The sequence below is a fragment of the Carassius gibelio genome, chromosome A22 (genome assembly GCF_023724105.1).
Source record: "Carassius gibelio isolate Cgi1373 ecotype wild population from Czech Republic chromosome A22, carGib1.2-hapl.c, whole genome shotgun sequence".
In the NCBI taxonomy this organism is placed as follows: domain Eukaryota; kingdom Metazoa; phylum Chordata; class Actinopteri; order Cypriniformes; family Cyprinidae; genus Carassius; species Carassius gibelio.
The window spans coordinates 3,029,205-3,054,831 of NC_068392.1; the positions used below are offsets into that span (position 1 = coordinate 3,029,205).

The 25,627-nt window shown below is 38.8% G+C and overlaps 1 protein-coding gene across 7 annotated transcripts in view; it reads right to left on the bottom strand.

Moving 5' to 3' along the window:
* The window catches only part of LOC127942807 (uncharacterized), a 230,112-nt gene that overhangs the window by 182,085 nt on the left and 22,400 nt on the right, over window positions 1-25,627 (bottom strand). Inside the window, exons 1-7 of one of the 7 annotated variants that reach the window (XR_008149429.1) lie at window positions 12,560-13,968; window positions 12,341-12,376; window positions 11,185-11,348; window positions 10,470-10,772; window positions 9,948-10,268; window positions 9,717-9,854; window positions 9,345-9,620 (exon numbers count right to left, since the gene is read on the bottom strand). The exons of 1 other annotated variant lie outside the window; for it this stretch is intronic. Coding sequence is in view for 1 of the 6 variants with exons in the window: in XM_052538777.1 (XP_052394737.1) it covers window positions 9,607-9,620; window positions 9,717-9,854; window positions 9,948-10,268; window positions 10,470-10,772; window positions 11,185-11,487; window positions 11,859-11,910 (1,131 nt within the window). In the remaining 5 variants the exon portion in view is untranslated. 5 more of the 7 variants (XM_052538777.1, XR_008149430.1, XR_008149433.1 and 2 more) reach the window with 5 other exon arrangements.

The following is a 25,627-nucleotide window of genomic DNA, read 5'->3' on the forward strand; positions in this document are numbered from 1 at the left end:
TTTATCTCCCTGCCATATGGCAGACACAACATCTGGAGGTAAAACCTCAGAGTACTCTCTGATGTGGTCCTGGAGCTACACTGGGAACCGTGATAGGGTGACAGCATCAGTGTTTGTCTTGCCTGGTCTATATTTTATGGTAAAATGAAAGTCGGCCAATTCACCCACCCAACGATGCCCAACAGCATTCAACTTGGCGGTACTCAGGATATAGGTAAGGGTATTATTATCTTTGAATACGGTGAACGTGGGTGCGTAGTAAAGGTAATCCCAGAATTTATCGAAAATGGCCCACTTTAAGGCAAGGAACTCAAGCTTGTTAGAATGGAGATGATAATTCTTCTCAGATGTGTGAGTGTCCTCGAGCCATAGGTGATAATGTGTAGTTTACCCCCTTGTTCCTGATAGAGTACCGCCCTCAGACCGTCATTGGATGCATCGGTGTGAAGGACAAAAGGTAAATTAAAGTCTGGGTATGCCAAGATGGGGAAGGTGGTCAACATGTCGACAAGGGAAGCAACCACAGCACGGTGTTCAGGGGTCCACTGGACTGGTGTCTTGGATGGCAGCTGACCCTTTTTTATACTTTGATTAGTTGTCCTAGTTTCGACAGATTTCTCTCCAGACGCCTCGGGACTCTCTTGAAGCTTAAACAGTGGTCGGGCTATTTGGGAAAAATCCTGAATGAAGGACCGATAGTAGCCCAAAAATCCCAAAAGAGCTCTTACTTCTCCAACATTATTTGGTTCCCACTCCTTTCATTGCATCACTGCTTCCAAGTCCTTGGGATCGACTTGAATGCCTTCACTTGTAACTAAGCACCCAACATACCGCACTTGCCGTTTAAATAATTCACACTTCTTTGGTCGTAATTTTACACCATGCTCCTGTAAGCGGCAAAAGACTCTCTTCAAATCTTTGACGTGGTCCTGAAAGGATTTGGAAAAGCAGAGAACATCGTCTAAGTAGGGAAAACAGCATTCATCCCTCAGACCACTCAACACACCTTCCATACATCTTTGGAAAGCCGCCGGCGCATTGGAAAGGCCAAAAGGAAGACGGATCCACTCATACAATCCCCAAGGCGTGCTGAAAGCTGTCAGGTGCCCGGAGTTCTCCTCAACAAAGCCCTGGTGATATGCACTGCCCTGGTCAAGTATGGAAAACCATGAGTAAGCTCCCAGGCTATCTAATAGGTCCTGAATACGTGGAAGGGGGTGACGGTCGGGGATAGTTTTGCTGTTAAGTCCACGGGAGAGGAATAAGGTGATACAGACTTTCTAATCCATCCATGATCTAGCAGCTTTTGAACATGTTCCTTAACCTCTCTGCACAAGGGCTTTGGGACTGCGTTGTAGGACCTTTGGACTGGTGTATAATTTTTCAAGTAGATTTTGAATTGTAAGTCAGAAATGCAACGAATATCGGTGTCATCTTCAGCAAAGACATCTGACTGGTCGAATAACATACATTTCGCAATCTCCTGCTCTTCCTCAGCTAGATGAGACAAGTCAACAGGAGGATGCCATTTGTCTTTGGTCATGTGTGTGGGTTTATGCATTTCTTTTTTTCTCAAAGTCTGCTCATGAGTACACAATTCAGCTGCACACAAGTGGGCTGTATTCTGAGGCGTTGGCTCACCGTTTATGGAGGAACGAGGGATTGGTTTAAGATCAAGTATATCTTCAAGAGTACCAAAAACGGTTTTCTTTGCAAGATAGATGTCATGTTTTGTCGAGTTCTGAATCGGGATATTGATGCGCTTGGATGAGCCAACAGGAACATCAACTAAAGCTGGGAACAATTCTAGACCCTCCGGGCAATGATTCTCAGGGCTCAGCTGAAACATCAGTGTACCTCCACTGTTCCATCCTCAAATTCTATACTGGACTTCACGGATCTTGCCTGAAGGGATATTTACACCTTTCTTGCCAAGGCGTACATTACACTGTGGCATCTCCGTGGGTCTAATGGTCTGGAGAGTGAAGACTAATGCTTCCACGGTACTGTCACTGACACTCAAAGCTTCTTTCAGTATTTTTAGTTACATTAACAATATTGTCCTCATCAATGTTTGCTTTGATCATCTCCGCAATTACATTTCTACCTAAAAGAGGGTAATTGCAGTCATGACTGATAAGCAGTGGCACTCTGATTGTCAGGCACCCATGACGCTGGCTGCATATCTGAAGATCAGTCTCTGCCCATCTATCAAGGGGAACCTGAGTATTATTAGCAGCAGAAATGTCAAGGGAATGATCAAATAACGATCCAAGTGGCTGTATTTTATACAGGGTAGTGCTTGTTCAATCCACGATTTGCTCACCATGGTCACTTGTGCCCCTGAATCAAGCACCATCTGAAGAGGTACCCCATTAATGGAACATGAGACCATGCATCGCTTACCAATGAGTTGAGCTACTCTTTTCTTTGGGTCTGACTGGAACTGTAAGTTTGACTGTGAGTGTTTAGGTGTTTTGACCTTTTCTCGGGGCTCATCACTGCTTAGGATCACTGGCTGCCCCTCTCCAGCGACCTCTTCCCGTTTCCCGACAACCTTCGTTGGAGACAGCCAATGGCGCGATGTCCTGCCTGGCCACAAACAAAGCAGTGAACACAGCTGGTATTGTTTTTTTGTACACAGTCATTGCATCTACCTCTGGTCTCAGACCATGGTGGTTGTGTGCGGTCAGTAGGTGAGCGGCAGTCTTTCAGCTTCACAGCCTCAGTGGGGGTGGACATCTGGGCTAGATGCTTGGTTAGAGAAGAAACTTGAGCAGTTAATTATTTGATCGCATCACGGCTTGCTTGCAACTCAGCATCAACTTTTGTTGGGGTGTTCAGTTCATTTTGGGAGTGCTGAGCTGCACTTACAGTAACTGGTCTGCTTTTACCTACTGAACCCAGTCTTTTCAATCGCCCTTCTTCTTCAGCTGTTGATTTTGTTATTTCTTCCAAGTCGTCACTAACCTGCATGTCTGAGAGAAAAGGTTTAAGATCACGTTTGACATGGCTGTTCCTCTCATTTAACCCCAAGTAAAGTGTGTGAATGAAAGTGCCCTGAACGAGCTCTTTGTTATAGCTAAAACCTACACCAGGTTGTTGTGACTCAAAAAGAACACACTGCTTCAGGCCCATTATTCGGTAAATAAACTGTTGTGGGCTTTCTTTGTCATTTTGTCTAGCACTAGTTAGCTTTTGGAAAAGTTCAGTTAAATTTTTGTCTCTAATGTGGGAGTGCAGAAATCTTTTCAACCCATCAGTAGTGAGGTCATCCTTATTAATCAACATCTCTCTGAATGTACCTGGTTTTGTTATCTTATCTACGTGTTGAAAGTGGCGCTTGGTTTTGCGTTTGCCTATCGCGGGACTGCCTGGTTTCGATCTGCTAAATAGTGAGGCGTGGCTAAAGCCAGTGAAAGTACTTAATTAGCTGTTTGGAAAGCACTTGTCAGAAGAAACAGTCGAGCAACATAGAAGGACAGCAGCTTGTTTTGTCTTGTTTTCTCATCAGCCTAGTGTGTGATCATCATTGCTAGGAACGTTGTTTGGTTTAAATTGTGTGTGTCTTACCGTGGTTAATACGTGCTGAAAGTGGCGCTTGGTTTTGCGTTTGCCTATCGCGGGACTGACTGGTTTCGATCTGCTAAATAGTGAGGCATGTCCAGCTGACTTCAATCACAGGTAATCAGGCTAATACGAAGCACTAGGTTTCACCGCGGCAGCGGTCGCATCAACCCTCGTGTGAACCCTCCTCGTGTGACGACCGACGAGTGTAAAGACAATCGACTCTACCTGCGCGACTCCACCGAGCAAGGACACCGACAGGGCACTTGAGTATTGCTTTTCTCATTTTTTTCCCACTCTTTGTGTAGTTTGTTCTCAAATATATCTTACACTTGTAGTCACTATGTGCTTTCAGATCTCCTCTATCACTACTAACACTCGGAGGACACGCTATGTACGTCGCAGGAAGGCCTGTCTGACAAACCTACGCCATGTCCCTCTGACCTCTACTACTATGCTCTCTATTCCAGTTGGTCTCTGGAACTGCCAGTCTGCAGTTAACAAACTTCATTTCTTCTATTGCTACTCATTCCGGTCTCAACCTCATGGCACTGACAAAGACTTGGATCAAACCTGAAGATACTGCCACCCCTGCAGCCCTCTCCACTAATTTCACTTGTTCCCACACTCCTCGTACCACTGGGAGGGGTGGAGGTACGGGTCTCCTTATATCCAAAGAATGGAAATTTGATCTTCAGCCATCACCTACAGGTACTGGTTCATTTGAATCACATGCCATTACTGTAACCCACCCTGTTAAAATCCACTTTGTGGCCATTTATCGTCCTCCAGGTCAACTGGGAAACTTCTTGGAGGAGTTGGATGTGCTGCTATCAAACTTTCCTGAAGATGGTACTCCTCTGATACTGCTTGGTGACTTCAACATCTACCTAGATAAACCCCAGGCTGCTGACTTCAAAACTCTGCTCACCTCATTTGATCTCAAGCTAGTGTCCACTACAGCGACTCACAAATCGGGCAACCAACTGGACCTCATCTACACACGCTGTTGCTCTGTGGACACCTCTTCAGTTGCTCCACTGCACACCTCTGAGCACTTCCTAATTACTGCTAACCTATCACTTACTCCTGAAGTGGCACACACTCCAACGCAGGTCACCTTTCGACGGAACCTACACTCACTCGCCTATCTGCTGTGGTTTCATCCTCTCTTCCACCATTCTCTCAGTTTTCTGCTCTGGACACGAACAGTGCTACGGACACTCTTTGCTCCACTTTAACATCTTGCTTAGACAACTTTTGCCCACTGTTATCTAGACCAGCACGCACTGCCCCATCTGCCCCCTGGCTGTCCGAGGTTCTCCGTGAACATCTCTCTAAACTCAGGGCTGCAGAGAGGAAATGGCAGAAATCAAAAAACTCTACGGACCTCAGTGTGTATCAATCTCTCCTCTCTTCCTTCTCTGCAAATGTCTTCACAGCTAAAACATCCTACTACCACAACAAAATTAACAGCTGCTGTGATGCTCGGACACTCTTCAAGACTTTCTCTTCTCTTCTTAATCTGCCGCCTCCACCTCCTCCATCGACTCTTACAGCGGACGACTTTGCAGCTTTCTTCACAAATAAGACAAGATCCATCAGTGACCAATTCTCCACACCGCAGACTGAGGAAAACTTCACAATGACCGATGCACACTCTTTATCCTCCTTCTCCCCACTCTCAGAGATGGACGTCTCCAAAATGCTCCTGTCCAATCATCCTACTACTTGTCCACTTGATCCTATCCCCACTCACCTCCTTCAAGCGATATCTTCTTCAGTCATACCTTCACTTACTCACATTATCAACTCCTCTCTTCAATCTGGAACATTTCCCTTAGCATTCAAGCAGGCTCGGGTAAGCCCACTGATCAAGAAACCATCTCTAAATCCAGCGCTTCTTGAAAACTACAGACCGGTATCCCTTCTTCCATTCATTGCAAAGACACTTGAGCGGGCTGTGTTCAAACAGCTTTCTATGTTCCTTGGACAGAACAACCTCCTGGACAGCAACCAATCTGGATTCAAAAGTGGCCACTCAACTGAGACTGCTCTTCTCTCGGTTACTGAAGCCCTGCGAATAGTAAGAGCAGATTCAAAATCCTCGGTACTCATCTTACTGAAATGATAAGTGCATGTCAGTCTCTCTGTTCATGCGTAACGATTGTGTGTGAGTGTCTCTGTCCATGTGTAACGGTTGTGTGCAAACTTCTCCATCGTCATCAGTTGGAGTGTGACCCTGTTGCTGTATCTCCCATCAAGACAGGTGCCACATTCAGTGGCTCTGGTTCCTGGAGCTGATAGCATGAAAGTGAAAGTGATGTGACATTCAGCCAAGTATGGTGACCCATACTCAGAATTTGTGCTCTGCATTTAACCCATCCGAAGTGCACACACACAGAGCAGTGAACACACACCCAGAGCAGTGGGCAGCCATTTATGCTGCGGCGCCAGGGGAGCAGTTGGGGGTTCGATGCCTTGCTCAAGGGCTCCTAAGTCGTGGTATTGAAGGTGGAGAGAGAACTGCACATGCACTCCCCCCACCCACAATTCCTGCCGGCCCGGGACTCGAACTCACAACCTTTCGATTGGGAGTCCGACTCTCTAACCATTAGGCCACGACTTCCCACTAAGTAGGTCATTAAGTAGGTCAGAAAGGAGGAGAAGTTGAGTCATGCCCTCATCTTCTGCAGCTTTTTACTCATCACTTCTGATGTAGTCAACAATTAGGTCATAAAGTTCGGGTTCACTTAGATCTGCTACATGGTAAGTTTTACGACCCTCATCTATCGAACTTGCAACAGTCTGCAGCTGACTAAAACTCAAATCTGAAAGCTTATTTTGGATCTTGAAGAGCAGCACTCGCCATGGACTTAAAGTAGTCATGCTGATGCATCACCTTTGGCAGTTGTTCTCTGGATGACACTTGGCGAAGTAGTCTTCCCTGAAACACTGGGTGCAGGATTACCACGTTACTATGACAGCCGTCCCAGGCAAGATGTGCTAATCCCGGGCGCAGCCCCCAATTGTTACCGGCCTCAGACCTAGGGGTTATGTGGGCTGGCAGCAAAGGACACACAGGCAGTGTGTTTCACATAAGGGCAATATATAATTTACATATTATGTGGAAAGAAGAGTGTGTACAAAATAAATCAATAAAGATTCACATAAATGTCACTCTCATTACTAGAAATATGACAAATGTGTCCCTTAAACACACAGAATGTATAAACTAAAATCCAACACCATTTTACATACACCACTTCACCCAGATTGACTCGTGTCATTAAGCGTGTGTGCAAAGCACTCAAAATGGCGATTGAATTGTTAATGCAACAGATATACTCAACTACTCAATTAAAACACAAAAAAACACGCACCCTTGCACTGCCAATGCACTCAGACATCAACACAATGCTGTATAACAATACTTTTTAATGCATTTACTAAACAATAAATCGTTTGCATTTAAGACCCTCGAGTTAATTCAATTTGTATAAAACACATTAGAGCATGACAAAGTTACTCAAAACACTTCACAATTACGTTCCTAAACCTTCCTATAGTCATGTGAACAATCAGAAGAATGTTTAAAGTGCATATTATTTTACCTGTGAATAAATAAAGAGACAGACAAAATGAGTGTTGTTCCTTTGGTGCGTCAGTTTACTTCTGAGATCGCACCCGGGAAAAAGCAAGTCTCTATAGTGTGCTTCACAGAGCACTCAAGCGCCATCCGCTGGCGTGGCGGTGAACTGATTCTGAACTATTGGTGTTCACATTAAAAAAAAAATAGGGAGGTATCAGTTTTCAATTAATTATTGAATAAACATTTTAACACCCTTTACACTCACACTTTATGTTGTCATTCAGATGCCACCCCAAAGCAGCGTACAGGATCAAAGTGCATTGAGAGCGGAACAGTGTGATTTTGACTGAAGCAGGGATTTTCTGAAGATCGGATTCTGGATTTCCCTCACTCTCAGAGTGCTCCATTAACACTCAATCACTGGCACAATTAATGCTGTAACTACAGACGTTCTAGACTAGTTCTGCCTACAAGGATTGTACTGCACACACACACACACACACACACACACACATGTACAGACACATAACGGATCACTCACACACACAAAAAAATTGTTAACGCTGCCCCATCATTTGTCAATAAAAATGCTTAGAAACTTTTGTCTTTGTCGTTTTGAAGTAGTCAAAATCCACAGCTTCCCCTTATGAAAATTAACCATGGTTTTACTACAAATAAAACAAAAAAAACCATAGTTCCTATAGTTAAACCATGGTAACCACAAATTAACCATGGTTTTGCTATATTAACCATAGTTTAACCATGGTATTTGTAGTAAATCTGTGGTTCTACAAATGGTAGTCAATACGCCAAAAAACCATAGGTTACTACAGTTTTTTTGTAAGGATCATTATAGAGAGACACTGCACAGACAGACATCTGTGTGACTGATTTACTCCTAATCACGCTCTCACTAATGCATTCAAATTAATGTCATTTTACTCTGCTTCTCTATATCTGATTTAATAACCCATAAAATAACTGATTGAAATGTAGCCTACTATTATTTCATACTTCCAAACAAAATTTGCTCTTTAAAAAGCCGCAGTGATGAATTTAATTTTGAATCGTTTCATTCATACTTCAAGAAAAGAAAGTAACACATTCATTTTTTTTATAATCATCAACATCATCTTCAATATTATTAATATTCATTTCTTCATTCATTTAGTCTTATCAGATCATTATTGTTATAGACAGTTAATGCATTAAAACGAGGACAGCTCAGAAAATTAAACTCTTCATACTCTTCATACTTCAATACAAATCTGTGCTGGACTTTGACAAAGTATTTTTATTAAATGTCTTAACAGTGATTTTTAAAATTATAAATCCAACAGCATAAGGTGAAAATAACTACACACACAAGGGAGTGGAAACTTTAAGTAAATACATGAATCTTTGACTATTATTTCACCATTGATTTGCAGAAGATTTTCTGTGATGTTACTGTTAGACAGTGCTGGGAAGGTTACTCTGGAAATGTTACAGGTTACTCTATTTCAAATGTAATAAGTAGTGTAACTATTTCAAATGGTTTATTAAAGTAATGTAACAGATTACATTTGATTACATTTCTAAATTGTAAATATTTTCAAAATTCGTTTTCAAAAATGGCAGAATTAAGCTTACAGTAGAACTCAACACTGATTTTCAACAAGACTTTCAAAAGCCTTCATCACTTAAATTAAGATTATAATCATTTATCATCTAAAACAAAATCACACTTTAGCATCTTTTTTTACTTTGAGATCTGATTCTGATTAAATTCGGAGCATTCTGGTTAAATACAAGTTTAAAATCATAAAAATAAATAGTTTGATAGCTATGATACTGTTTTTAAAATCAAATATTTCCACAGCTATGACAGGAAACACTGGCATATAACAATGCCTTGGGAGGAAAAACCAGTTGATCTTACAGCATATGCATAAACCCAAATAGGAAATAAAACTCTGTCTTTATTCATCTTATCAACACAACGTCAGTTTGTCTTTTCTTCTTTCTTAATTGCCATGTATCCAACATATATTCACTGAACACAGTGTCATCTAGTGTCTTCCTAGAGTAACATTCACAATCACTTGATATCATCACACTGCGCTCTGAACTTCTGTTTTCCTCCAGACGCTCGATATTATAAATGCTACAAAACATAAACAGACTCTTGAAGCTCAGAGTGAGAAAACTTTATTGATAAAGGCAAGCAAATACAGAAAACAAATGAATAGTACAGTGAGATCAGAGTCTTATCTGAGAGAAATATAATCAACAAGCTTTTAAACTGCATCTGTACAATAAAAACATTATTATAGAATTACATTTTAAAAGCCCTTAAACCCTGAATCAAATATGAAAACCTGATATAATGAATCATACAAGTAAAGCAACTATTAATCAAACCACACAAAACACACACGGAGAAGTTTTAAAGTTCAGCGTCTCCTTCAGATTTCAATACCTAAAAATGATGAACATATAAAGCCATAAATTAATAAAAGAAGATTTAGAAATGCAAAAACATTTTTTTTGAGAAATTACATCATCAATCATGCACCTGATGTGTGAATCTGTGGTTGATTTTGTTCAGTTCTTCTGATGTCATAAGCCAGAAGAATGACAGTAGCCACGCCCACCAGAGCAGAGAGGACCAATCGGATCACAGCTTCAGTAGAACCACAGCAGTGGACAGAGTCTGAGGAATAAAAACACCAAACTGAGATCAGATCAGTCAATAAACATTAATATCAAGAATATTTGAAGAACAGGACACATGATCTCTACTCACCAGAGACAGAAACACTGAAAGCTTTTAATGACAGGTTTAGATTTAAATGTTTTGGTCCTAAATGCAGTAAATAACGTCCAGCATGTTCAGTTGTGATGTTTGTGATGGTCAGAGATCCAGTTTGATTGTTCAGCTTCAGTCTGTCTCTGAATCTTTCATCAAGAACATCATCAAATAGAGAGAATCCATCAACCCTTCTACTGATCTCAGCTAATAAAGTGATTTCAGCTCCAAACCTCCACTTTATCGTAACACCATTCATTATTTCAGTAAGATCAGAGTTCAGAGTGACTGAATCTCCCTTCTTCACTGATATTTCTTCTGTATCACAAACACACAGAGAACAAACAGAAAGAGGGTTTGTCACAAGTTACAGTACAGTAAAAATACTTTATAATTGTTTATGTAAGTAATTAGTTTAGAATGTAATTTTTAAATAATAATGTTAAACAAAAGAACAGACAAAAAATAATATTGTATCTGATGAGAAAATAAAAAATGTGTAACAAATATTTAATTCACCATTGACAGCACTGAGAAAGAACGTTTTCCTCATTCTGCTCATAGGATCGATCATGAGTTCATAACGTCCAGCGTGTTCAGTTCTGATATTTGTGATGGTCAGAGATCCAGTTTGTTTGTTCAGCTTCAGTCTGTCTCTGAATCTCCCGTCAAGAACATAATCAAATACAGAGACACTGTTTGCCCGTTTATAGATTACAGCTATTATATTGTATTCAAACCTCCACAGAATCCGATCATAATCTATTTCAGTAAGATCAGAGTTCAGAGTGACTGAATCTCCCTCCTTCACTGATATTTCATCTGTATCACCAAACACACACAGAACAAACAGAAACAGGGTTCATCACAGATTGAGAGTGTTATTTAATGGTTTACTAAAGTAAATAGTTTGAAGTTTAAATCTGAAATGAATGACATCATAAAGGAACAGAAATGGTGTTTGGATTAATAACTGTATCTTTTTCCTGATTCTGTAAGGATCATCAGAATCTGAGACATCCAGAAACATCTCACGGGAATTCATAAATTTTTTACAAGTTGCATAATTCATTTGAATTTGTACGAATCACTTACACTGGGGTTTATAGACAAATCGTGTCAAATCGTATAAGTGAGGTTTTACAAATTCGTACGAATTAGCCACTTCGTAAAATACTTACGAAATGGTCGTGAGATATAAATATAAAACACCGGAAACAATTATTTAACCCACCATAGACACAGAGCCAGAATCTCTTGCTCACAGTGTTGTTATATACTGTATAAAGTCCAGTATGTTCAATTCTGATGTTTGTGATGGTCAGAGATCCAGTTTGTTTGTCCAGCTTCAGTCCGTCTCTGAATCTCCCGTCAAGAACATCCTCATATACAGAGAATCTGTCGGCCGTCACATTGATTTCAGCTATTAATCTGTTTTCAAACTTCCACCGAATCAGATAATTATCCATCATTTCAGAAAGACCAGAGTTTAGAGTGACTGAATGTCCAATTTTCACGAATGTTTCACCAAACACACCTGAAGAACAGAGCTTTTTTAAAGATATATAACACTTTCCTCACATTATGATGGTTTAATCAAACTTGTAGTCATTAAAAACAAATCCTCAAACCAATCTCCTGCGGACATCACTTTTGGTCACACTTTTACTTTAATCTTTAATGTCAAACTAACACTGTTGGGTATTTAAGCTTCATATTGCTTTTATTTTATAATTTCATAATAGACCTGAATTTAGATCTGAATTCAAACTTGATCTCACCACAGTTCACTTATTTCTATGAGAATAATAGTGAATATTAAACCTCTCAAACTAAATTATCCAGTATTTTATTACATGCTACCAGAACAGAAGCAACTGAAGCCATAAAAATTTTATTTAAACTCACCAACCAGACGCCAGAAACACAAACAGAACCAGAATCTGTGAAACATCTTCATTGATTTCAGTTCACAAATATGAAGACAAACTCTTCAGAACTGGTTCAGTAATAAAATGACAGATGAGCTGATGAGAGACTGATCTGTAGTAAAGTCACGAGAAACTGTCGGCTGAAAGTGTTAAACCATGTCCTCCAGCTCAATTCTTATTTAGTCACACTTTCTTTGTCGCGTTTAGCTCTAGTCTCCCTCCACTTCCTGTTGATCAATGGTGTTAGTTTACACAGAAATAAACTGAATCATGATATGATCAGAGACTAGAGAAGATACGAGTGTTTAAAGCAGTGTTTGATCGGCTTGATGTCTGGTGTGAGAGGATAACAAAGCCAACCATTTGTCTTATTTTATTCTGGCTAAAGAAATATACATTAAACCTCTATTCACATCTTTGTTACTCACACGTTAATGTAATATAAACTATCGCTCTTACCTCTGTTATTAATCAGATGCAGGAGAGACTTCTGTTCTTCTTCCCACCAGAGTCCAGTTCATAATACAGGATCAGGAACAAAATAAAATCATAACTTTACTCTTAATAAATTACTCAGAGACTTGTTTAAAAGATGTTAAACACATCACCATATGAAATGGTTTCACTTTATTCAAACAATAACAAAATAGAAAAAAGTAAATAGTGTATAGTCTTCACCTTGAACTGCAGAAATGAAAGTGTTCAAATCATAACATTATATAGTCACAAAAACAACACGTCCTTTTTTCATGATTTTTTGTGAACACACTCACACATCCGCATGCACACACTCATAGACAGGTTGCTATGGATACAGGAAGTATGACGTTTCACTTTCATAGCAACCTCTATTAGAACACATTCATATGAAGTAATTTCTGCAGTTTTTATTTCCTTAAAGCAAATTAATCCATCTCTAGTTTTAATATTAGCCCGTAAAAACATCTTAAAGGCGTAGGCCAAGCTAATAACTATTTCTAGACCAAACTGCATAGCATCATTTCTCTTATGATAAGATAAAGCATATTACAATACAGCATTTAGAAAGAAAGTCCATACTGCAACGTAGCTGCACAATGCACTTCCTTGAACAATCATACTTCAGCTAGCAAGAGGCAGCATACGTGACAGTTTTAACTGTTGAGCAAATTCTAACTTAATGCTTTTATTTTTTCTTATTACAATTTTTTATTTACCTGGTTCATTACAGTTATCGAGTGACAAATGATTGTGAATATTGTGAATGGGAAATCTCATTCTTAAATAATCTACAGATTCGGTAGATAAAACATCCCATCTTGAGATTTCCTCATTTACAATATTTCCTCTGGTTTTAGTTCTACCAGAAAGACTCGGGAGATAGAGGAATGTACGAAGCATACATTTATTGACAGCTCAGCGAGCACAATTATAAATTTCTTTGGCGGAAGGCCCCGTCCATGGTTCGTAATCCGAGGGTAGCGAATCTGCATTTCCTGCCTGAAGACGAAGGCAGGGGCGCAGCAGACCCCCAAAATTAGGTGGATTATGAGACCTCCAGACGGGGCCAACCTTCCCCCCCCAAAAAAAATAGATGAAGTATACCCACCAGTTGTGAATCCTAAGGTTCCTGGAAGAAATAGAAAGAGAGTTAGCATGACCAGTATAAATGACGTTAGATTGAACTTCTTAAGTTTTTTTTACAGAAATAGCCGCAATAGGCCAGACACAGACAGCAACAATAGGCAGACACAGACAGCCACGATAGACCAACAGAAATAGCCATGATAGGCAGACACGGACAGGCCCCGATAGGCCGAACATACATAGCCACGATAGGCCAGACGCAGACAGCCACGATAGGCAGACACAGACAGGCCCCGATAGACCAACATAAATAGCCACGATAGGCCTCACGCAGACAGCCACAGTAGGCAGACACAGACAGGCCTCGATAGACCGTACAGAAATAGCCATGATAGCCAACACAGACAGGCCTCGATAGACCGTACATAAATAGCCACAATAGGCCAGACGCAGACAGCCACGATAGGCAGACGCAAGACAGGCCTTGATAGACCATGATTAGCCACGATAGGCAGACGCAGACAGGCCTCGATAGACCGTACATAAATAGCCACGATAGGCCAGACGCAGACAGCCACGACGGCAGACACAGACAGGCCCCGATAGACCGTACATAAATAGCCACGATAGGCCAGACGCAGACAGCCACGATAGGCAGACACAGACAGGCCCCGATAGACCAACATAAATAGCCACGATAGGCCTCACGCAGACAGCCACAGTAGGCAGACACAGACAGGCCTCGATAGACCAACAGAAATAGCCACGATAGGCCAGACGCAGACAGCCACAATAGGCAGACACAGACAGGCCTCGATAGACCGTACAGAAATAGCCACAATAGGCAGACACAGGACAGGCCTCAATAGACCGTACAGAAAAATAGCCATGATGGCCGGACACGGACAGGCCTTGATAGGCCGTACAGAAATAGCCACGATAGGCCAGACACAGACAGCCACGATAGGCAGACACGGACAGGCCTCGATAGGCCGTACAGAAATAGCCATTATAGCCAGACACAGATAGGCCTCGATAGACCGTACAGAAATAGCCACTATAGGCCAGACACAGACAGCCACAATAGGCAGACATGGGACAGGCCTTGATAGACCGTACAGAAAAATAGCCATGATAGCCGGACACGGACAGGTCTCGATAGACCGTACAGAAATAGCCACGATAGGCAGACACAGACAGCCACAATAGGCAGACATGGGACAGGCCTTGAAAGACCGTACAGAATAATAGCCATGATAGCCGGACACGGACAGGTCTCGATAGACTGTACAGAAATAGCCACGATAGGCAGACACAGACAGGCCTCGAAAGACCATAGTAGTTATTATACTACACTACCTATCATGATGATTTATGACTTTGACCTTTGACCTTTTGACAGGTTGAACTTCCGGTAACCTTATGATGGATGGGCGGAACTTTCCGACTTCAAGGGTTAGCCTATGACCTTTGCAATCATCGATCATGTGCTTTTGACAGAAAGTTTTACCCTATTGACCTAGTTAGTTCTAAATCATGGTTTTGACGGCTAGTTTAAACGGAAGATGAAAGACTCCCCACACATCGATCATGCGGTTTTGACAGAAAGTTTTACCCTATTGACCTGTTAGTTCTAAATTAAAACGGTATATGAAAGACTCCCCAACCATCGATCATGTGCTTTTGACAGAAAGTTTTACCCTATTGACCGTTAGTTTGTTTGAAGTTTATCACAGTTAGCTTGTTTGAAGTTTGTGTCAGTTAGCTTGTTTGAAGTTTACCACAGTTATACGGTTATGTGTGTGTGGTTATACGGTTTCTCCCCCTCCCATTACATTTATGAGCGGTGTATAAATGGGGTCTGTGTGTTCTACATTTATATATATAAAACATCCTATAATTTATATATATATAAAACAATTAAAGATTGAAAAACATTTCAGTTATATAATTTATATAATCTAAAACACATTTTAATTATTTCACATTTATATATAAAACATTATATAATTTATATAATCTAAAACACATTTTAATTATTTCACATTTATATATATAAAACATTATATAGTTTATATAATATACATAATCTAAAAACAATTTAACTAAGGTTGAAAAAACATTCCGTTCTTTTAAAAAAAAGGTTATAAATTAAACCGTATAAAAAATATACTGAAACCGACTGTTTCAGATAAAACAAGATCTTTTTTTTCTTTTTCTTTTTTTAGAGAGCAGGAAAGAGATGTTTTCACATCACCTTCCTGACCCGCAAGTATTCACAGCGTCTTCGTTTGCACGCTACACTTCACTTTCTTCCGAATTTACTAACCAATCATAATATCTTCAAAGCCATTTTTAATTAAAACCAAACGTATCTCACACGGGAGTACCATGATTTTGACAGTTTTCTGACGGTTCACCTATGAATTACGGCTGGTGCGCGTCTAGCATCTCTTGTACCCCCTTTCTCTCTCTCCCTCTCTCTCCCTCTAATGCCCGTGTACACACATTCGTCTCCAAGTCTTATTTTCTTCTTTTAATGAATATAAACACATTATACATTCACAAACAATATAAAACAAAACATTTACATTAGTTTTGTTCATCACTAAAAATATACATTTTACCAGGATCGGGGAATATATAATTGAACAGAATGAAGAATATGGTCTATTGAGGAACCCGGACGTGTCATTGACACAATTCAGTTAAATTCATTTCACATTATTTGTTGCAAGACATTTTCTATATTATATTTAAAACCTTTTATATCCATCTTTATATCATATCTTTTTCAAAAAGCTGTTTAATTATTTATTTTAACCGTACACCTACAGTACCACCATACAATAAAATGCTGCATGCACGTACACTTTTAAGCGATCTGAATTATGACTAGCCTATAAATTTCATCATAAGCCACACGTACCTTGTTATATCACTATAATATCCACGGCGCTATACAAATTTGTATTCTGATAAACCATATAAACAAGCGGACATACGCGTGGACATATCAAGTTAAAAAAGAGACTTATCTCTATTTTAAACAATATTAAATTATATATGACGGCATGTTACTAAACCGGAACATACATTTTAAACAAGTATTCATCGTTTTTATAAAACACATCGCAGTAACAGACATGTTACTAAACCAAAACAAATCATTTATCATTCATTTTTTAATCATGTATTCAATCAATACTTATACAACATATAAAAACACATTTTAAACATATTTTAAACAAAAACTAATCATAAACGCAGCCTTCTCAAAATTACAGACATGTACAATCATGCTGATCACATATTATGGATATTCAGACTTTTAGCCATTAATACGTTTTAGACTAATGAAAAACACCAACGTCTGAGGGGTGTCAAAATATCTCCAGTCCCCAAAACCCACTCAGACTCCAGGGGTTAAAGAATATGGAAATAAATAATTATATAATGACATCATCATCCTAAAGCAATTCATTAAACAAAAAAAGTATTCAACATTTAAGTTAATCAAACTTATAAAACACACCATACTCCTCTTTTTAGAAAAAGATAACTTATTTTAAATGTGATAGCATAGTATATACAATAAACATTTCTGATGATACATATAAAAAATTACCCCTTACATTTTTAGACCGGTGAGAGATGTCCAAACATGAATGAAATATCCCCAAAATAAAATAATACGACTTAAAAAATAAAATAAAAATGATTAAATCATAAACAGAATCTCACAGGTCCTCGTAGTGAAATGTATGTGAGACCCGAGGGGCTGCTTCACACACACCCCGCGCAGGCGAGGGTGGAGTTCCAGACCGCATGATCTAAGTCAATGGTGTACATTATTTCAAAGCTAACATTAATGTAATGTTTTTTAATAATCAGTACCCCCGGTACATCTGATGTCCGTTGATTCTTAATTCAACAAAATGATGATATATATTACCTAAAATATTTTATATTTTTATATAATATTATATAATAAAAAATTATTTATATCATATTATATCATATATCATATATATGATTATATTATATTAGATGCGTCATGCATTAATCACTTTAGATTCTTTAAAGTTCTTATTTTTAGCACCATCTTCAAAGTTTTCATACCATCTCTCTCTCTCTCTCTCCCTCACACCCACACACACACACACACCCACACACACACACACACACACACACACACACACACTCTCTCTCTCTCGCTCTCTCTATCTCTCTCTCTCACACACACACACACACACACACACACCCACACACACACACACACCCACACACACACACACACACACACACACACACACACTCTCTCTCTCTCGCTCTCTCTATCTCTCTCTCTCACACACACACACACACACACACACACACACACACACACACACACACACACACTCTCTTTCTCTCTCCCTTTCCCTCTCTCTCTCTCTCTCTCTCTCTCTCTCACACACACACACACACACACACACACACACACACACACACACACACACAATGAAACATGAAGCCAAAGTCTTTCTGTATGTTTTTTAAAAATAAAACTTAAAATATTGATTTTGCTTTAAATCTATGCTGAGGAGCTCATTTGTTTGTCACAGTATAGACTGTGAAGTTTAGATGAAGTTGCTTTATCTTTTAGAAGACCCTCGATCGTATTCAACCATTAAAGATGGTTCAGGAAAGACCCACGCGTCCTAGAGATGTAATTTATGTGCGTTGCTACGGTCGTAAACCTTTCACATATCCACGGTACTTTCAGACACAGAGCAGGAAAGATATTTGCAGGCCCTCTGCTTAGCCGTCCCAAAATACCTCCATTTAAAAGCAAAAATATTAAAATGACCGCCTGAACATCTAACAGGCTGTAGTTCTATTTTATATGTTTTGTATTAAAAGTACTTACTTTTGTATTTAAATCCTTATTTAAAACAATATATTTAACCGACAGTATCCCCCCAACGTGTGTTTTCCATCAGTTGTTTGCCCTTCAGCCTTATTACGTAGTGCTTTTCATTTAGCCTACTGTAAGATCCCTTTACAATAGTGTGATGAAAGTTAACTTTTCATAAAGTTTATAGTTGTATTTTACTATATCCCCATCCTTCTATCCTGTAGATTGTATGCGTACTGTAAAATAACAAAAATACATCTTGCTTAAAGTCACTAAATAATTACACCCACAATTTGAAATGTGTTTAAACACGTTGTGTGTCACTAAAGCAAGGCACACCGTCTATCGTCTTATTTTTTTTTTAATAACCCGATGACCGGCATCGTCTCTTCATATAATTTAGGCACCCGAGTGCTTTTCTCTCACGAGTAGAAAACTCTTTCTCTTTGGATATGTTTGGCAGAAACATAATTTCTACATCAGAAATTTTTTTAAATGTACAACTGAACTTTTCTCATTCGACAGAAATACTATTTTCAAATTATTTACCCAGCCTATAACACTCGGTGTAAATGTTCTTACCTAGAACAGAAAACATACACTTTGACTGTTTTGTAGATGCCAACAGATTATGTCAAGGGTGTTTCACATCTAACACCTCGAGATTTAGCCCTATCAAGATTTCGGAGGTCCGTTCACAATTTGTTTGTCGGATCCTAGGTTTTTATGCGATCTTTGTGCGGCGTCATCGTAATAGGAATAAATGAAAATTAAGAAATTAAGTTACAGTTTTTCTCTTCGAGATATTTCTTTTAGCTCAACTTTGTGTCTGTCCAAAAGTGTGATCGCATGAAGCATCGAAGCAAAAATGAAGTCTAGCTGTTTTACACTTTAAACTATTACAACCTAAACAAATCAAACGGTACACTCGTTTACGTTTGAGCGCGTTAAAGTTTCCACACTCTTGTGAGATACATTTTATCCATAACCTTTTGTGTATTCGAGCGACCAAACCACTAAGATAGAGAGTATAGCAAGAAAACTAACGTTTACAACGCATATAGAATTCAGAATATAATTGTTAAAGTATTTTTTTATTTATTTATTTTTTTTTGTTAAATGTTGATTTGTAAATGATATTTTTATTACTCCGTTAGATTTACTCATCGTGTTCGGATAGCGGATGACACAATTCACATTTTGTTTTAAGACTCCTGTAAGTTCATGCTAACTCTCGCGTGGGAAAGAGAGCGGGGTGAGCGTATTCTATTCATTTAAGAAAAATTATTAAACATTTGCCCAAACTTTTTTATTATTTTGACAAAACACGACACGACGACATTAAAGAATGTTATCAGTTCCTACGGCCATCTTCTTCGATTCAAATAAAGCAACATCTCTTGTGTACGTGTGTATGTGCTAAACATCTTTGCTTCTCCACTTCTCCAGATTTGTTAGATGGGCTACCGTTGTAATACAAACACATTTGAGAACTACGACGTTCTCACTTTTGTAACGGTTATAGAAAAATACCGTACACACTTTTGCATTTCATAATTCAGTGATTTTAGCTGTAATGGTCACATAAGACAAAAATTGTCAATGTGTGACTCGTAAACATGTATAATTCATTTATTTATTTTTACCAGAGATAGTCGACCGATCTGTTGACACGTTGTTTTGCAGTTTTCTCAGACTGCGGTCAAACATACACTGCCTGTTCATAGGAATTTTATGTATGACAATATCGCCCCAACATCGAGAGCTCTTGTTCATATAGCCGATGACCACATTCACATTGTTTCAGCATTTGCCGCTTGACATTAAAGAGTAGGCCTATGCGTACTCCCCTTCGGTCGTAAGCATTATCATCTACCATGCGCTGAGATTTTTCTGCTTTGTCCACTTTTGACGGATTTGCTAGAGGGACTGTCACCTTGTTGTAACGTGATTACGTTTAAGATCCATAAGATTGCACTACATTCACCTGAAAAGGTTATACTCTTTTATACAGGAAATGTGTATCAGAATAACAATGACCTAATATAATGTGAAAACTTTTAATGTTGATCTGTCCCAACAGCCGTGTATCTTTTTCATTGTTTTTTTAGATAAAGACTATTCTCAGAGTTTGGCCAACAGACAAAAACGTGAACAAAATAGAGTACAAGATGATTAAATGATTGTCAAGAGAGTGTTTAAACTGAGCTTGTGATGCACTTTAGAGCTTTTTTCTGGTCTACCTGTGTCACAAAGACACATAATAGCCACTACCTCGACTTTTAAAATGAGTCTTACCATCTTCTGCTATGACTGTTACACTTAATACAAACCCATCTACAACACTAAAGTTAGACATTAAAAATCATGGATGTCATGGATGTGGTATTTTCATCGTATGCATCTCTAAACAGTACTTCAATAAATAAACCGCTGTTGATAAGTCGTTCATTTTGAGTGAGAGGCGGGATGATTTTGACCGTTTTAGTCATTCGTCGTGCTTAAGGTCTGATCCGGGAAACCGCACTACGACCGGAACTGCGCTGTCACGTCTAAATAACCGCTCTTCTTTAAGAAAACCGCGAGACGAGCAGTTTCTGACAGCTATTAATTCACTTCATTTTTTTTTTCACCACCACAAATATTTTGTTTAGCATACATATTAGTTTTAGTCAGTTACATAGGCGTCACGCATGAAGTTTATAGTTATTTTAAATAATTATGATAGAGTTACAGGTTTAGGTTAGCGGGGTGCCTGTAAGCGGTGACAACTTTGAGCATCGAAGACGACGGTGTTACTCAAACACCCCATAGCGTTATCTTTTAACAAACTATTGTATTGCGCGTTTCTAAGACAAAATCTGTAACAGCGTTCATTAATATGTTGAGATGAAAATAAACATACAAAACTTTATAATGACCGTGAGATCAATATAGCCTAACCAACAAATGTTTGTTCTAACGCTGTCGCCCTAAAATTGCGAGATTTCTTGACTTCGCTAGATCTCATCACGCCGCAGCGAACTGTAAACTACAGACTTTCTCATCGCATTACGCTAAGAAACTGCACATGGTTAAAGCTATTACACTGTCTAAAGTTGTTAATGTACAAGCACAGTAAACTATTTCTACAAAAAATATCATTGCACTACTGTTGTTGCGTATAATACATCGTTCAACAATACTTTTGCACACACTTATTCGACTGTATTTATTACCGCCGTTCTCACGTTCCTGCTGTTCATAATGTATATATAATCCTTCATTGCTCGGTTCATCATGTACATACGATCCCTACATTGCATTCATATTTATATTCTGTATATACTCTGATCAATATCGTATATAGCAACTACACTTTATATTCTGTATAGCTTTACTTACTCTGCACTTTTATGTATATAAATCACTATATTCTTGCACTTCTGGTTAGATGCTAACTGCATTTTATTAGCTCTGTACTTGTACTCTGCATAATGACAATAAAGTTGAATCTAATCTAATCTAAACAAGTACAATCGTACGCTTCCAGGACTTTGCAAATTCTTTCTGTTTAAATTAGTTTAAACGGACTTTCGCATTCTTATCTTATTTTCACCAACTAAGTGTTATTCCTAGGCCTCGCGGATTGTTTTCTAGTTTTGGCCCTCAACCTCTTTGTTCATACGCAGCGATATCTCTATGAATCTGCTCGATTTCATAAAATATATTTTACGTTATGTCATTATACTATCCTAGTTTATATCAGATACAAGTTTGTTTCTTCATATTTCTCGCAAGTCAAACCCCTAACCAGGGCCCTTCACCCTCCTCCACTTTTTGAGCGCAACACCCACAACCCATTTTTTGGTAGAATGTACAGAAGATCCACCGCTACTTCCTCGTGACTACGGCTAGTCTTTATCCCCTGTGAGCGGCTGACCTCATAAACTCTGCAGTTATCGCAGGTTTTCTTATGATAGGCGAACAAGGGTTCAATCAAAATATTATCTACGTGGACTGACAGAATCGGCTTCAACGATCAAATTTGTCTGAAACTGACGCACTCTCAAATTTTCAAATAATAAGACTTCGACGGATCTGAACCATTTGAAAAAACACTGGATCGTCGTGGATTTTAAAAACGCTCGGTTTACGTCTTGGAACAAATTCTGAAAAGGATGTCCGCCACTACCATCGCTGCTGCGGATGAGCGAGTGGAGTGCGGCGTTGCCGAAGGAAAGATGTGTCCTGTAAAAGCCAACATAGACTCTATGTTTAAACAATGTTACAGAGAGCAAATGATTGATCTGATGCGTAAAATCATAGACGATGCGTCTGATCCGAATCATGATTGTCCGACGGATTCCAAGCGAGTAACAAATCTCAAGAAAGAAATGGACGTTGTAAGAAGGCTGAAAAATAACCCGTGGCCCGATTTGACGAGCTTGTATACGACCAGCAAGGCGCCGATTTGTGTAACGACCAGAAAAATTCTGTATGTGACGGCCGAATGTAGCGGCGAGATGTACATTAACGAGACTCTCTGTCTGTGTACGTGCATAACGGATTTGTGTGTGATGTTAGTCGCTAAACATTATGGCTTCGCCATACCTGAAATTATTGAAACCGTCGTCGATTTCATAGTAGAACAAAACTTGAGGGCCTGCCGAGATTTTCTTTTCTGGCTAGATAACCTGTGATGTCATGTCATCCCTATTGTTTGTAATAACAATTTGATCACTTTCTTCATTACTTCATTGTAAATTCAACGCTGTTCTGTTGAAATAAAAGTTTGAATCCTTTCACCGGATATTCTTTCTCAGAGTTCATATTTTGGATTTTAATGATTTAGCACATTACAATGAGTATACTGTTGCGGATACTCTAACGGGGGTAGATGTAAGAGAAATATGAAGAAACAAACTTGTATCTGATATAAACTAGGATAGTATAATGATATAACGTAAAATATATTTTATGAAATCGAGCAGATTCATAGAGATATCGCTGCGTATGAACAAAGAGGTTGAGGGCCAAAACTAGAAAACAATCCGCGAGGCCTAGGAATAACACTTAGTTGGTGAAAATAAGATAAGAATGCGAAAGTCCGTTTAAACTAATTTAAACAGAAAGAATTTGCAAAGTCCTGGAAGCGTACGATTGTACTTGTTTAGATTAGATTAGATTCAACTTTATTGTCATTATGCAGAGTACAAGTACAGAGCTAATAAAATGCAGTTAGCATCTAACCAGAAGTGCAAGAATATAGTGATTTATATACATAAAAGTGCAGAGTAAGTAAAGCTATACAGAATATAAAGTGTAGTTGCTATATACGATATTGATCAGAGTATATACAGAATATAAATATGAATGCAATGTAGGGATCGTATGTACATGATGAACCGAGCAATGAAGGATTATATATACATTATGAACAGCAGGAACGTGAGAACGGCGGTAATAAATACAGTCGAATAAGTGTGTGCAAAAGTATTGTTGAACGATGTATTATACGCAACAACAGTAGTGCAATGATATTTTTTGTAGAAATAGTTTACTGTGCTTGTACATTAACAACTTTAGACAGTGTAATAGCTTTAACCATGTGCAGTTTCTTAGCGTAATGCGATGAGAAAGTCTGTAGTTTACAGTTCGCTGCGGCGTGATGAGATCTAGCGAAGTCGAGAAATCTCGCAATTTTAGGGCGACAGCGTTAGAACAAACATTTGTTGGTTAGGCTATATTGATCTCACGGTCATTATAAAGTTTTGTATGTTTATTTTCATCTCAACATATTAATGAACGCTGTTACAGATTTTGTCTTAGAAACGCGCAATACAATAGTTTGTTAAAAGATAACGCTATGGGGTGTTTGAGTAACACCGTCGTCTTCGATGCTCAAAGTTGTCACCGCTTACAGGCACCCCGCTAACCTAAACCTGTAACTCTATCATAATTATTTAAAATAACTATAAACTTCATGCGTGACGCCTATGTAACTGACTAAAACTAATATGTATGCTAAACAAAATATTTGTGGTGGTGAAAAAAAAAATGAAGTGAATTAATAGCTGTCAGAAACTGCTCGTCTCGCGGTTTTCTTAAAGAAGAGCGGTTATTTAGACGTGACAGCGCAGTTCCGGTCGTAGTGCGGTTTCCCGGATCAGACCTTAAGCACGACGAATGACTAAAACGGTCAAAATCATCCCGCCTCTCACTCAAAATGAACGACTTATCAACAGCGGTTTATTTATTGAAGTACTGTTTAGAGATGCATACGATGAAAATACCACATCCATGACATCCATGATTTTTAATGTCTAACTTTAGTGTTGTAGATGGGTTTGTATTAAGTGTAACAGTCATAGCAGAAGATGGTAAGACTCATTTTAAAAGTCGAGGTAGTGGCTATTATGTGTCTTTGTGACACAGGTAGACCAGAAAAAAGCTCTAAAGTGCATCACAAGCTCAGTTTAAACACTCTCTTGACAATCATTTAATCATCTTGTACTCTATTTTGTTCACGTTTTTGTCTGTTGGCCAAACTCTGAGAATAGTCTTTATCTAAAAAAACAATGAAAAAGATACACGGCTGTTGGGACAGATCAACATTAAAAGTTTTCACATTATATTAGGTCATTGTTATTCTGATACACATTTCCTGTATAAAAGAGTATAACCTTTTCAGGTGAATGTAGTGCAATCTTATGGATCTTAAACGTAATCACGTTACAACAAGGTGACAGTCCCTCTAGCAAATCCGTCAAAAGTGGACAAAGCAGAAAAATCTCAGCGCATGGTAGATGATAATGCTTACGACCGAAGGGGAGTACGCATAGGCCTACTCTTTAATGTCAAGCGGCAAATGCTGAAACAATGTGAATGTGGTCATCGGCTATATGAACAAGAGCTCTCGATGTTGGGGCGATATTGTCATACATAAAATTCCTATGAACAGGCAGTGTATGTTTGACCGCAGTCTGAGAAAACTGCAAAACAACGTGTCAACAGATCGGTCGACTATCTCTGGTAAAAATAAATAAATGAATTATACATGTTTACGAGTCACACATTGACAATTTTTGTCTTATGTGACCATTACAGCTAAAATCACTGAATTATGAAATGCAAAAGTGTGTACGGTATTTTTCTATAACCGTTACAAAAGTGAGAACGTCGTAGTTCTCAAATGTGTTTGTATTACAACGGTAGCCCATCTAACAAATCTGGAGAAGTGGAGAAGCAAAGATGTTTAGCACATACACACGTACACAAGAGATGTTGCTTTATTTGAA